This window comes from Saprolegnia parasitica (assembly GCF_000151545.1).
Source record: "Saprolegnia parasitica CBS 223.65 unplaced genomic scaffold supercont2.27, whole genome shotgun sequence".
Lineage (NCBI taxonomy): Eukaryota > Oomycota > Saprolegniomycetes > Saprolegniales > Saprolegniaceae > Saprolegnia > Saprolegnia parasitica.
In genome coordinates this window covers 261927-275801 of record NW_012156421.1, presented here as the reverse complement: position 1 = coordinate 275801, position 13875 = coordinate 261927, and the positions used below count along the sequence as shown (strand labels likewise).

At 63.6% G+C, this 13875-nt stretch overlaps 3 protein-coding genes across 3 annotated transcripts; all 3 read left to right on the top strand.

Moving 5' to 3' along the window:
* The first annotated feature begins 1784 nt into the window (after nucleotides 1-1784).
* SPRG_07361 (hypothetical protein) lies at nucleotides 1785-4517 on the top strand. The gene is made up of 5 exons (XM_012346148.1): nucleotides 1785-2014; nucleotides 2058-3872; nucleotides 3920-3946; nucleotides 3997-4101; nucleotides 4151-4517. The coding sequence occupies exons 1-5, from the start codon at nucleotides 1802-1804 to the stop codon at nucleotides 4457-4459; spliced, it is 2469 nt and encodes an 822-aa protein (XP_012201538.1). The 5' UTR covers nucleotides 1785-1801; the 3' UTR covers nucleotides 4460-4517.
* Nucleotides 4518-4820: 303 nt separating this feature from the next.
* SPRG_07360 (hypothetical protein) lies at nucleotides 4821-8134 on the top strand. The gene is made up of 3 exons (XM_012346147.1): nucleotides 4821-4939; nucleotides 5006-5047; nucleotides 5099-8134. Exons 1-3 carry the CDS (start codon nucleotides 4853-4855, stop codon nucleotides 7361-7363), a joined length of 2394 nt encoding a protein of 797 aa, XP_012201537.1. The 5' UTR covers nucleotides 4821-4852; the 3' UTR covers nucleotides 7364-8134.
* Nucleotides 8135-8267: 133 nt separating this feature from the next.
* On the top strand, nucleotides 8268-13803 carry SPRG_07359 (hypothetical protein; the record flags this gene model as incomplete). Its single annotated transcript, XM_012346146.1, has 13 exons — nucleotides 8268-8783; nucleotides 8824-8928; nucleotides 8978-9369; nucleotides 9419-9839; nucleotides 9889-10071; nucleotides 10121-10232; nucleotides 10282-10402; nucleotides 10447-10819; nucleotides 10865-12026; nucleotides 12079-12878; nucleotides 12928-13031; nucleotides 13076-13173; nucleotides 13220-13803. 13 exons carry the CDS (start codon nucleotides 8268-8270, stop codon nucleotides 13801-13803), a joined length of 4971 nt encoding a protein of 1656 aa, XP_012201536.1.
* Between the last annotated feature and the right edge of the window lie 72 nt (nucleotides 13804-13875).

Sequence of the window (13875 nt, the reverse complement as noted above, 5' to 3'; positions counted from 1 at the left end):
AAGTAAAAGCACCGTCCCGTCTCGTCGTCGACGCACTTGGTGTAGATGGCGGCCGTCCGTTCGCGTCGTTGCGCCTTGGCTGCACACACGCGGACGAAGCGCTGGAGCGTCTGTGCTGCCACGTCGTGGCGACGGGGCGTGTCCAGAGCGTGCCACGTCATGGATCTCTTGAAGCTTTCGACAACGGTACCTTGCGCGCGCGTGTCGCTCGTGTCGGAGGGTGGTTGTGAAGCGACTGTCAATGGCGCGTCGAGGTTGGGCACGTCGATCGCCAAGAGCTTTGGTTGTGTCCAGGAGCTGGCGCCCGTTGCCGTGTTGTAGTAGAAGCTCGCACCACTGTTCGTGTCGGTGTGCTTCTCGTACATGGAGGCGACGAGCGCTTGCAGCCGGCGCATGGCGAGAAAGGCGCGGACGCGCGCCTGGATCTTCTCGGCGGCGATCCGCTCGCGACGGGGCGTCTCGAGGCGCAGCCACGCGTCCATGTGCTCGCGCGCCATGGTCGTGCCCGTGGCAACAACCTCGAGGTCCCGCTCGTACAGCAGTCGCGGTTTGGTCCACGCGCTCACGCCCGCCACACGGTCCACGTAGAAGGGCTGCAAGGTGCTGGCGTCGATGCACTTTTCGTACCGCAGTGCAATCCTCCGCACGACGTTGCGTCGCGCCTGCTTGCGGCGCATGACCGCTTGGATGCGAATCACCGCGCAGTGGCGCGCCTTGGCCTCGGCTTGGGTCCGGGCGGCGAGCACGAGCAGTCGCGCGCGCTGCAGCAACAGCTGCCAAAAGCCTTGGCGCGCACGCCGTTGCCGAACGAGGCGCTGGAGCCGGCGCGCGGCCGCGAGGACGGCGTGGGGATGCTCAAACTGAAAATGAAATTCAAACGGCGATTGAAAATGCGTGGCGAACGCAACGATTTCGAGGCGGGCCTTGCGCGCCTTGTCGGCGCGGTCGAGGCGAAAGTAGAGCGTGCAGCCAAAAATGGGATGGGCCCGCGCCTTGTAGCGGTGATGGAGGTACCCGCGGGAGATGCGAATCGACGTCCGGTGCTGTTGGACGCGGCGGGCGTGGGCATGTCGCCACCAGCGCTGTAGCCGCCGCGCGTCAGCCTCGCGCGCGGCCCAAACTTGTGTCTCGGCCGCGCGCTGGGCGGTGATGACCTTTTGTACTATGGACATGTTGTCTTCGTTGGCGGCGAGTGCCGCGAGGTCACGTTTGACGCGTGCGAGCGTGGCCATGTGTTCATGGACCTTGCTTTCGAGCTCGCGCTTGGTGCGGCACGCAAACCGAAATGTCGCGTCGTTTTTGAACGCATGGGCTTGGGCTTGGGCGGCCATGTGCGCAATGATCTTGTTGTCCGCCGCAATCTCCGCGACAAGGAGCGCTTCCGTTGCGCGGTACTCGGCCTGAGCGTTGGCAAAGCAGTTGCCCCACAAGAGCGGCGGTGACCCTTCCGGCTGCACTTCCTTTCTCGGTGCTGCCATCACCATCTGGACGCTCTTTTCTTGGTTTGTCGGTGGCGCCGGTGCTGGCTTGGAAGGCACGAGTCGCGGCAGTGTCGTTGTCGCGCCCCAAAACCAGCCACCGCTGGTCTCGGCCGTTGCCGCCATCGGCGGCGCGCGCTTCTTGGTCGTTTTGGACGTGGTGGCTTTTCGCGCCAAGAGCTTGGCGCCGCACTGATCGCAGAACTTGAAGGTCGGCGGACACGCGGCGCGGCATTTCCGGCACGAGACGATCGCCTCGGCCGGCATCTCTCGCCGCGTCGAAGGGTAACCGCTGCCTCTATTCCTGACTTTCTTCGGACACCATGGACGCGCTCGGCCGCTTGTATGTGACGGTGACGGTGTCGCCAGGCCGCCTCGGGCTCTCGCTCCTCGAAGGCGACAGCGTCGCTGGCGTCTTTGTCGGCGCCTACGATGCCACGCCGGGTGCCATGCAAGCGCATCGCGACCGTGTGCTACCGGGCGATCGCCTCGTGCAGCTGAACGACCTCGACCTCTTGTTCCTAACGCGTCTCGAGGCACCCGCTGTTTTGGAGGACCAGATCTGATCTTTAGATGTAGGTGATCGAGCTCCTCGGGCAGACGGCAGACACCCCGCGACAACTCACCTTTTTGCGGGCGCCGTCCACCGCGGGCCGGTGGGACATTGCCAAGAAGCTGCTCTTGACCGCGCCACCGGGGCCATTGGGGCTGACGCTGCACCCCGACATTACGCATTGGGCGGTGATCGAAGACGCGACTGCACCTTGGAGCAAGACTGCCCATCGTGGCTGCCGCATCGTGCGGATCAACGGCGTCGATGTCTCGACCATGGAGAGGGACGCTGTCGTCGACCACCTCCGCCTTGCCTTTGACGTCCCCAAGACGATCGAGCTGATCCGCCTCGCGCCGCGCACCTGCACGCGCCTTCTCTACGTGACGCCGCCGGTCGCATTTGCAGCACCCACTTCCATGCGTCTCACAGCGACCACGTCGGCGTCCAACGCAGTCGTCATTGCCGTCGGCAGCACCGACCTCACGGCTCTTGCGCCGGCGGCCGCCCACGAGCTTGTCCGCACCGCCAGCACCTCGAGTCGCCTCTTGTGCTACACCGCCGCGTCGATGGATTCGGTCGCCACGCCGTCCGACGACGCGATTACGGTCACGATCCTCGACTCGTCGCTGGGCCTCACCCTGGAGAGTACCGAGTGTGCGTATCTCAAAGTGATGGGGTTCGCAACGTTGGCGGACGCTGACCGAGCGTACTACGCCCCGTACAAGCACCGCCTTCCGGGAGCGTGCGTGGCAGCTGTCAACGGTGTGGATGTGAGCTTGGCGAGCCGGGATCGCGTTGTCCGGCTCTTGAGCCAGCTCCCGCACGTCCCGCGTACCGTGACCTTTGTCACCGAAGCCGAGATCCGCCGTCGGCGCGCAGTAGGCCCCACGCAGGTGGTGCGGGTCCCCGCGGGGCCGCTAGGCATCGACTTTGACGGCAACCAGCCGTCGCACACGGTGGTTGCGGGCTTTCGGGAGCTTCCAAATGGCGAGCGAGGCACGCTGGAGCGCAGCGGCCTCGTGCGCGCTGGCAGCATCCTCGTTGCCATCAACGGCTTCAACATCTCGTGCCTCGCGCTCCACGATACCATTGCGCTTCTCCAGAAGCTTTCGCACAAGGCGAAAGACCTTACGTTCACGACGCTGGAGCACCGCCCGACGTTGGACGTGTACGTGCCAGCGGGGCCGCTCGGACTCACCTTTGCGGCGCACCGGCCCGAGATCGCACTGCTCGAGACGATATCGCCGAATTCGGTGATCCAAACGCACGGTGCTGTCGCGCCACAGAGCGTCCTCGTTGGCGTCGATGGCTTTGATCTGAGCGCCCTCTCGCTTGCCCAAGTTGCCGACCTGCTCAAAAGTCTCTCGGCGCACGCCAAGGTGCTCTCGTTCACGCCACCAACGGCGAATTCCAGCGTCCCGCGCAGAGCCGCCATCGACGTTGTTGTCGGTCCTGGCGCTGCGGGCGTGCTCTTCGACCCCAAGGCACCGATCGCGGCCATCGTCACGGGCTTTACACTTGGCAGCTGCGTCGAAGCCGGCGTGCCGTTGGGCAGTCGCCTCGAGTGGATCGACGCCTTGGACGTGCGCTCCAAGTCCCTCGCCGACATCGAAGCGCTCTTGAGTGACTTGGAGCCAGGGACGAAGACTCTCTCGTTTGCACTGACGATGCCGACGGCACCGCTTCCGCTCGTGCACCGGGACTCGGTGCCATCGACGATAGCGAACCTTCAAGAGACGCTCTCTTTGACCGACGGCCAAGTGTTGGCGTTGCAGCGCCGTCTGAGCTCGTCATCGGACGGACCTCCGTCCCCGCCCTCGCGCCGAGCGAGCGCCTCTACGGTGTGTTGGCTGTCGCCTGCGTAGTCTCAACGGTGTGCATTGCATAGGCGGACACGGTACCGCCACTGCCTCGGGTACGCGTCGTGCTCGATGTCTGGATACAAAAACACTCAAATGGGCGTAGAAGCTGTCGCGTGCGGCGTCGACCACCGCTCCGAACGAGGAAGTCCAGGGCGCGGACCTTGTCGTTCCTTTGGTGGACTTTAAGCGAGCGTACCACGTCCACAAGGTAGAAGTATTGCGATATGGAAGTCTTGCTGCGAGCGTAGCTTATGTAGGTGGTGGGGGGCTGGTTTGGCAAACTCAAACCGCGCCACTTTGAGTTTGATCGCGACCAAAAGTACCTCGTGAGCTATGACAACAGCAGCAAGGAGCGCACGTACAAGCACATTCCAATCGCTTCGATTGCGTCCGTGACCAAGGGCAAGTCGAATGTGGCCAAGAAGGGCGCCGAGACGGCGTCGGACGACCAGTGCTTGAGCGTCGTCATCGGCAAGCGCACGAACGACTACATCTGCGCGACGGTCGACGATCGCGATACGTTTGCTGATTCGCTCGAGACGCTCATTCGCGCCCGCAAGCTCTAATTTCCTCTGCGCCTCCAAGTTCATACAAATTGCATGTTGTTTCGATATCCGATCTTAGCGGGCCTCGTGGCAGCACGAGCGCCCGCTGTTGGTCTCGAGTATCCGATATTGAGGTTCCGCACAAGTGCGCTTTGTATTTTTTTGTGTTTCTAGAAAAAGACACCCAGGATTTGTATGCCATGGGTTGCTTCGAACAACAAGACGAGGCGCACTTGAGTCGCGACATGGGTTCTCGCGGAAGTACGATTTAAGTGCATACAAAATGTCAATGGATTTACATCGCTCCGTTCAAGTGCGAACCTCTAACAATGCATACGTTTTGTTGGATAGAAACCCGTGAAAACGATTCGGGTTTGTAAGGCGCTGGCACTTCCAAGATCACGTGAGCGAGATATGACGTCGAGGAAGAGGCGCATCCCGCTGTCCAAGCCGCCGCAGAGCAGGCTCTTCGAAGCGGACTACGACTGCTGGGTGAACGTGGTATGCGCATGGGCGACGTTGCGAGGAAGACAGATCTGCGATCTCATGGGGCCGTTCTGACCGTAGGTTCGCTTGCGGCAATGGGTCTCGTCTGTGGACGAGTTCCAGGTACATGATGAGAGACAACCTGCCGCTATGAACGCTCAGTATTGCATGTAGCAACCCTGCCACCAGACGCCAACGCTGCTGCTTGTCTTGTCGCCGATCTCGATCATCCTCAAGGTTGAGCCCATCGTCCATATGGGGCCCGTGACAGCCGCAGATTTCGAGGTCCTGCAAACGTCGTTGCCGCCCAACTCGCGCGTCTTTTGCCCGCTCAAGTACGAAGCCATGCTGCGCGACGGTCTTGGCGCGGCCGCCGGCAGCTTGAATCTGACCATTATGGGCCGCAACGAGAGCGAGATCCCGCACGCGTTTGCCGAGATTGCCGAGCAGTTTGCGAGCAACATTCCGTCGCGTTGCGCGCTCTGCGATGGCACGTTGCTCAACAAACCGTACCCGGGCCAAGAAGCGCGGCCGTGCGTCTGCGCCGGCATGGAGGCGATTCCATCCATGACCGACTCGATCATCCGGTCGCTCTTTGAGACTAGCGCGCGCTTTTGGCAGGCGCAGCCGTGGCTGCACATGCGCATCAACCACGTCGTGCGCATCGAGATGCACGGGTCGCCGTTCCGGTTTGTCCAGATCCTCGGCGGCACGGGCTGCTGCGACGTGGCGCTCATGGTGCACAAGGACTGGAACGAAGTCCAAAATGAAAACTGGTCGGTCTCGACCATGCGCTGCAACTCGGAGGGCTTCTACTCGGTCGTGAAAGCCGAGTTCCAGCCGCCAGGCCAAGGCTGTCGCTCGTGGAAGGACCTCGACTACATCGAAGCGCAGACGCGCCTCGGCACGCCACTCATGCTGCCCGATGCCGACAATCCGGACCCGGTGACACAGCCGGTGCTCCCGCTCTTCACGCGCATCTCGATCAAGCGCAAGTCGGGCAGCGACATTGATGTTCGCCAAGTGGCGGCGACCATGGAAGAGATCGTGTACCTCCAGGTCGCCATGTCGGTCATCATGACGCTCCTCAACGACGACATCTTGACGGCCGTGCCCAACTCGCCGGTCGGAGACTACCGCAAGTTTTACGCGTTCGACACGACGCTGCCCGTGACGCCCGCCATGGTCGCGTACAACAAGCTGCCCAGCGACAAGCGGCGCGTGCACGTGCAATACCCAGCGCTGGACGACCCATCGCGCATGAGCCACCTGCAGATCATTGGCGTCGAGATGCGCCCGAAGCCCATCGACGACGAGTCGGTCGCGGACGCCACGTCGTCGTCGTCGTCGGCCAAGAAGAAGAAGAAGAAGAAGAAGGGCAAGGGCAAGGGCGAGCACGGTGGCAACGACGACATGGACGTGACGGCGCTGGCGCGCATGCGCGAGATCATGACGCAAAAGGCGGCGGCCAACAGCTTTTACCAAAAGGGTCTCTACAAGGAGGCGTACGCGCAGTACACGTCGGCCATCGACGAGTTTCAAGTGTTCAAGGCCAAGCTCGAGCTGCACCACCAAAAGGACCCGCAGATGGTGCTCAACGGCGACAACCTCTACAGCAACCGCGCGCAAGCCGCCTTGCGCCTCGAGTGGTATGCCAAGGTCGTCGACGACTGCAGCCACGTGATCCCGTTCATCGTGTCGCACTGCGCCAACATTTACGTCATCCGCTGCCTCCACGCCCGCGCCCGCGCGTACGCCGCCTTGCACCAGTACGACGACGCCTTTGACGATTGGCACGTGCTCGCGATCGAGTCCCAGAAAGGCAACAAAGACGTGCCGCCCGCGGGATACCTCGCCGAGCAAGGCCAGCGCATCCAGTCCAAGCTCAACGCGTGCAGCATTCCGGCCGACTGGCGCGTCCTGCCCGGTACGGGCAAGAAGATCAACCGGTTCTTCCACAGCGCGGCACTGCACCCGGACGCGACGTCGCTCCTTATCTTTGGCGGCCGGTCCACGACCATGTTTGGCACGGAAGACGACGACGTGGCGATCCACCAGTACGTCTTTGACACGAAAAATGGGTCACGGTGCCCGGCTCGGGCCACAAGCCGCCGTGCCTCGCCGGCCACAGCGCGGTCGTCTACAACCGCGACATGTACGTCTATGGCGGGTGCCCGCTGCACGAAGACGACCAAACGGGCGGCGCGCTCTACGCGTACAACGTCGACTCGCACGTGTGGACGCGTGTGCGCGCGCCCAACGAGCCGACCTCGGTGCGCAACGAGCATATCGCCGTGCTGCACGGCGCGCGCATGCTCGTGTTTGGTGGCGCGCAAGACGACTCGCGCGAGAACCCGTTTGATGTGTTTGACTTTGCGACGCAGCGCTGGTCGGCCATGCCGCAGCACGCGAAGGCCAAAGGCCCGAGCTCGCTCTTGACGCTGCACCTCGGCTGGGTCCACGACGATACGCTCTACATCTTTGGTGGCAAGGCCGACACGAGCGACTTTTACGAGTACCGGTCCAAGCTCTATGCGTTCGACCTCGTGCACCACACGTGGCTCGACGAGCGCGCGATCGCCAAGACGGGCACTTGCTTGCCGCTGCACCCGGGCGCGCGCAGCGAGAGCCAAGCCGTGTGCTACAACGGGCACATGTACCAGTTTGGCGGGTACGCCGAGCTCGCGGTCGGCTCCAAGTACCACGCGGACGGCTACCGACTCGTGCACCACGCCGACAAGTCGGTCTCGTGGTCCAAGATGCAAACGCCCAAGGACACCAAGACGCCGTGGCCGAGCGCGCGTGCCGGGTGTACCTTGACGCTGGACCCCACCCGCCACCGCGCGCTTCTCTTTGGCGGCTACGAGACCATGCAGCACGACATTGTGTACGGCGACGTGTGGGAACTCAAGCTGGACGCCCCCCGCGTCGAGATGCCCGCCGTCGTCCCGCCGGTCGCCCCCGCCGCCAAGACGACCAAGGCCGCCAACCTTGTGTGCGCCCACTGTGGCCGCGAAGGCAAGTGGAAGAAGTGCGCGCGCTGCAACGACACGGCGTACTGCACGCAAGCCTGCCAAAAGAAGGACTGGCCGACGCACAAGGTCACGTGTCGTCGCGTCTAAGAACTGCATATCCATCTTCATCCTCATCCTCATGCTCATGGACCACGCGCACCCTCCTCACCGGTCTGCATGCTCTCTCTTTATCCTCGCTCGTAACGTCACGTACGAATACGATCTTACTTGCACGTTGTTCGATCTTTTTTTGCCTTGTTTTTCGAAGTAAGCATCCGAGGTGGATGCGGCTCCGGGTCGTCGTCGTCGTCGTCGGAGGCGCCGCCGGCATGCGCGTCCATCGGGCGTGGACGACGCAGCCGTGGTGCGACAGCGTCGCCGCGCCCGCGTGGCCGTTCGCGTACCAAAAGACGCGCAGCCAAACGCTCGAGGTCGCGGGCCGCGTCAACGCCAACGCGCAGGATCTGCGGCACGCGTGCGCGACCTTTGGCGTCCAGAGCAAGTGCCACCTCTGCGAGAACGACCGCATGCAGCTCCAAGGCGTCGAGTACGCGGCGCTGCCGGCCAACATCCCGACCGTCTCGGACGTGCCATGGGCCGTCGGCGGGCGCCATCGCTACGATTACGGCGGCGCCAGCCGGATCTGCGTCCTGCTCTCGGGCGACAGCTGCCTCTCGCCCTTCGGCACCGACTATGCCAACTGCTCGACACGCTGCTGGGGCGTCGGGCCCGTGACGCGCCAGCGCGACTGGGACAATGTGTCCGAGTTGTGGGACTATGGCACGTCGGCGTCGGCGCAAGGCCGCGTCTTTAGCCTCGCGGGCGCCGGCACATCGGGCTTTCAGGTATTTCTCTTGCACCGGCAGTGGGTGACGGAGCGTGCAGGATGGACCCGCCGCGACCGCGCAGTTTGCCTACCCCCGGGGCCTCGCAGTGGACGCCGCCCAGAACGTGTACGTCGCCGACACCAACAACCACCGCATTCGCAAGGTGCGCATCATCATCATGACCATCAGCATCCAGTAGCCTCGTCACGTAGATTGCCGCGGGGACGCACGTCGTGTCGACGGTCGCCGGCGCCGGCACCGAAGGCTTTGCCGACGGACCGGCGCTCAGCGCGACGTTCTCGTTCCCGTCGAGCGTGGCCCTATGGGAGACAGCGCACAGCACGCTGCTGTACGTGGCCGACACGGGCAACCACCGCATTCGCGTTCTGAACCTCGCCACGAATATGGTGAGCTGCGTCGCGGGGCGATGTCTCGGTGGCACCGAGACCGCGACGTTGGCGGTAGCCGCCGCGCCGCCGCAGCCCGGTCTCTCGGACGGCTCGCCCGGCAACGCGTCCTTCAACACCCCCACTGGCGTCGCCGTGTCGCCGTCCGGCGTCGTCTTCGTCGCCGACACGGGCAACCACATCGTTCGCGAGATCAGGTCCGAGCACCGTTGATGGCATCTGTGCTATCATATTGTATCGATCTAGCCTTGACGGCACGACGACGACGCTGGCGGGTCACGTTGAGGCGCAGACGTCGCCGACGCTCGGGTGTCCACCGCCGTGTGTGCGCGGCGTCGCGGGCTTCCGGGACGGCAATGCAACCTACGCGCAGTTCAACCACCCGACGAGCATCGCGATGGGCCCGGTTAACACGGTGCTTATCGCCGACGACCACCGCGTTCGCCGCGTCGCGTATGGCCTCAGTGCCGTCAGTGGCGTCACCGCAGACAAGCGCGTCGTGACGGTCGCGGGGGCGGGTCCATTTGCTTACAGCGAGACGGACGGGGAGGGCACCGAGGCGTCCTTCCACGTCTCGGGCGTCGCCATGAGTCCAGTGGACCAGCGCGTGTTCGCCGTCAGCGCCATCTCCAACCACGTACGCATGCTGTCCCACGCCGCGTCCGTGGTACGTCCTGCGACCTCTAGCGCGTCATGGCCGAGTCTGCTGCTACTAGGCCCGCAGCGTCGATTGCTCGACGCGCGCGAGGGACGTGCTGAGCCCGTCCGGCTGCGCGTCGTACGACACCGAGGCGTCTTTTCACGTCTCGGGCGTCGCCATGAGTCCACTGGACGAGCGCGTGTTTGCCGTCAGCGCCATCTCCAACCACGTGCGCATGCTGTCCCACGCCGCGTCCGTTGTACGTCCTGCGACCTCTAGCGCGTCCGGGTCGAGTCTGCTGATACTAGGCCCGCAGCGTCGATTGCTCGACGCGTGCGAGGGACGTGCTGAGCCCGTCCGGCTGCGCGTCGTACGAGCCGCCGACCGACGCGCTCCACTACAAGGTCTCGCCGGCCATGAGTACGCACAAGATGCCATCGACGCGACGGAGCTAAGTGGCGCTGCGTAGACAACATCTTTTACAACGCAGTGAACCGAAGCGTCTTTAGCGTCAAGGCCGGCGTCCACATCCTCGGGCGCCGAGTGCAAGCGTGCGTCGGGTCGCCACCCATGGATGCGCTCACAACCGGGTAGGGGTGGACGAATGGTCGATAGCAACGCACGCACTGTGTAGGGACCTCTGTACGCGGCTGTATGATGCGAACGGCGCGCCAATCACTGCGATACGCCAAGACGTCGACGTTGGCAGCACGATCCAAGTGACGTGCCCGACCAACTGCAATAGTCCAACAACGCCTGTGTACGGCTCGCAGCGCTACGCCGACGCGTCGTCCATCTGCTACGCCGCGATCCACGCCGGCATCATCACTGGCGCCACGGGCGGGCTCGTCACGCTGACACTGCAGCCCAACACGCTCTTTTCCAACGCGGTGTACCGCACGGGGTCGTCGGCCAACGGCGTGACGTCCCTATCCATCGAGCGCAGCCAGCTCGGCGCGCGCTTCTTCTCGGTCGCGGCGACACCCGTGACCCAAGTCAGCGTCCAAGTACGTCCGTTCCTCACAAACGACTCTGAGGCGCCTGCGACATAGACCGTGGCCGGCCACCCGAAAGCCCTGCTCGAGTCGGCCGCCGGCTTCCGCGACGGCCAGCCTCCGTTAGCAGCGTACTTTAACGGCCCAAGCGGCGTGGCCGTCGTCGCACCGCCGTCCGCAACCAGCTACCTGTACATAGCCGATACGCTCAACCACCGCATTCGCGCCATCTCGGCCATGTGCTCCAAGGTCTGTGAGAACGGCGGCGTGTGCTCGGCCATTGACGTCTGCACGTGCGCTGCCGGGTGGACGGGCGACGACTGCACGACCGCTGTGTGTGCGACGTGTGGCCCGCGCGAGCTCTGCGTCGGACCCAACCAGTGTGCTTGCGTACCAGGCTACACAGGCGCACCGGCATGCACCACGCCGCAGTGCGTGCAGACGTGCGCCAACGGCGGCCGCTGCAGCGCGCCCGACACGTGTGCCTGCGCCAATGGCTGGTTCGACGCCAACTGCACAACGCCCGTGTGCTCCCAGACCTGCGGCAACGGCGGCCGCTGCACCGCTCCAAGCACTTGCACGTGCTTGGCGCCGTGGCAAGGCGCCGACTGCCGGACACCCGTGTGTGCGCAGAGCTGCTTGAACGGCGGGACGTGTGTCGCGCCTAATACTTGTTTGTGTCCTGTCGGCTGGAGCGGCCACGACTGCGGGCTTCCCGTGTGCGACCAAGGCAGCTTTGTACCCCACCCGAGCGCGTTCTTGAACGGTCTCTTCCGGCCTTTCAACTGGACCATGTACGTGCCGTGCAGCTTCGACGCGTGGTGCCGCGCGACCAACGGCTTCGACTGCGCGAAGCGCCCGACGTCCATCGTCGCCAACTGCAGCCTGCTCGAGCTGCGGGCCAACGCGCTGAGTCCGTTCACATACTTACGAGAGCACGGCGAGAGCACATTGTACCACCGCTACTCGCCGCGCACGCCGTACGGCCAAGACACGCTCAACCTCTCGTACCCGGGCGCGCCCGTCTTGAGTCCTGGCTTGCTGACGACACCCCCGTACACGGCCAGCGTCGACCGACAACTCGCACAAGTGGAGCTCCGCGTCGTCGTCCAAGGCGTTTACGTCTGTGCCAACAACGGCAACTGCTCGGCGCCTGGCATCTGCGTCTGCGCGCCGGGCTGGGCAGGCTTCGACTGCCGCGTGCCCGTCTGTTCCCAAGGTACGTACGCTCGCTCCACCATTCTTCCTACTTGGACACGAGCCGCGTGTAGGGTACTATACGCCGACGCAAATGACGCTCGTGGCCGCCGACCCGATCGCCAGCGCGGCCGCCGGGCACCCATCGTCGAACGGCAACCCGACGTACGCGCAAACGACCGAGGTCTTGTCGTGGGACCAGTACACGGCGACGACAGCCATGGTCGGCGGCGCCGGCTTCTTGACTGCCGGCGGACGCCAAGGCGGCTACGCGTGCTCGATCCGAAGCCTGACGCAATTCGAAAAGCCCGCGACGCTCACGTCGCCCGCCAACTACTGGGACTTTCCCAACTACTACTCCCTCTACATGGACATGAGCATGTACTGGCCGCCGCTGTACGAGAAGACGGCGCCGGTTTGGGACAACACCCAGATGGGGTACACCCGCAACGGCATTTGGCGCTACATGGCCCCGACGCAGTGGCAGAAAGGCACGTGCCTCGTCCATTTTCAGCGCACTTGCGGCGGCACGTCGTCGAATTTGTCGGTGGACCCGGACGCGAGCTACCGCCCGCAGTTGCAGTACACGGCGGTGAAAGCGTCGGGTGTCATCACGAGCTATGCGAACGATTGCGTCGACAGAGTCCTTCGCGGCTGCTACAACAATGGCACATGCATTGCGCCCGACACGTGCGTCTGCGCGGCGGGTTGGACGGGCCATGACTGCTCGGTGCCCATCTGCGCTCCTGCCTGCATCCACGGCACGTGCACCAACCCCAACCGCTGTGTGTGTGATGTGGGCTGGACCGGCGCCATTTGCAACGTGGCTATTTGCGCCCAAGACTGCCGCAACGGAGGCCACTGTGTTGCGCCGGTACCGTCACGTGTATCAACTTGATACATAGGACACAACGTGGCGCTAGGACACGTGCGAATGTGTGACGTGGCCGTCGGGCTGGCGCGACGGACGCTCGAACGGCGGGCTTCCGATCTTTGCGCTGCCCAGTGGCTCACCGCAACGCACGGGGTGCGTGCTTTACATCGCTGACGAGTCTTTCTTGACGGCCGTAGGTGGACTGGCTACGACTGCAACACGCCCATTTGTACGCAAGCCGAAGCGTTCGTCTTGAACGTTGCGCGGTCGGACGCAAAGTTTATCGCGCTGCGAGGTAGATTGTCGTCGTCGCAAGTTTCAATGTATCAACCGAATGCTAGGGAGCCTCGGGAAGGTCAACTGCACGCACGTGCGCTGTCCGCAGTACGACATTGAGGTCACTTCGAACGACGGCACGTCGTTCCAGTCGGGCTGTCCAGGGATCCCGTACGCCAACCCTGTCTTTGGCGGCGACAATGAGCTCCGGCAGCGCAACTGGGACGCGTACAATGACGTTCTCAATGACGGCCGGCAGTCGGCGACATCGCTCTGCCGGGTCATGGCATGGCGCCAAGGCGAGTTCTCCAACCGCCAAGTGCGCATCAACCACGAAACGAGCGGCGAAGGCGAAGGCGTGTACAAGTGCTTCCACCATGGCTCGTGCATCGCGCCCGACACGTGTAGCTGCGGCGACGGCTACAGCGGCTTCGACTGCCAAACGCCACTCTGCCGGTTTCTGACACCGTCCGGGACCGTCACTTCGTGTCAGCATAGCGGCGTGTGCATCGAGAAAGACATGTGTCGATGCGTTCAGTCGCCGTCGATTCTCCATCAAAAGTACCCGGCCGCGCCACGGGGCATGACGGGCTGGACCGGCTCGAGCTGCTCGATGGGTACTTTTCTACAACCGCAACTACTGCGATGATGATGGCTTGACACGCTCCTAGCCATTTGTGTGCAAGGCTTCTTCGATGCCAACTGCTTTGATCAAGACCCT

What these genes read in the sequence shown, in the direction of transcription:
- SPRG_07361 (XM_012346148.1), top strand. Translation starts at nt 1,802, where the DNA reads ATGGACGCGCTCGGCCGCTTGTATGTGACGGTGACGGTGTCGCCAGGC. An exon ending in CGGTACCGCCACTGCCTCGG is followed by an intron (nt 3,947 to 3,996) that starts GTACGCGTCGTG and finishes AAATGGGCGTAG; the next exon opens with AAGCTGTCGCGTGCGGCGTC. An exon ending in GAGCGTACCACGTCCACAAG is followed by an intron (nt 4,102 to 4,150) that starts GTAGAAGTATTG and finishes TAGCTTATGTAG; the next exon opens with GTGGTGGGGGGCTGGTTTGG.
- SPRG_07360 (XM_012346147.1), top strand. Translation starts at nt 4,853, where the DNA reads ATGACGTCGAGGAAGAGGCGCATCCCGCTGTCCAAGCCGCCGCAGAGC. An exon ending in ACGACTGCTGGGTGAACGTG is followed by an intron (nt 4,940 to 5,005) that starts GTATGCGCATGG and finishes TTCTGACCGTAG; the next exon opens with GTTCGCTTGCGGCAATGGGT. An exon ending in CGTCTGTGGACGAGTTCCAG is followed by an intron (nt 5,048 to 5,098) that starts GTACATGATGAG and finishes TATTGCATGTAG; the next exon opens with CAACCCTGCCACCAGACGCC.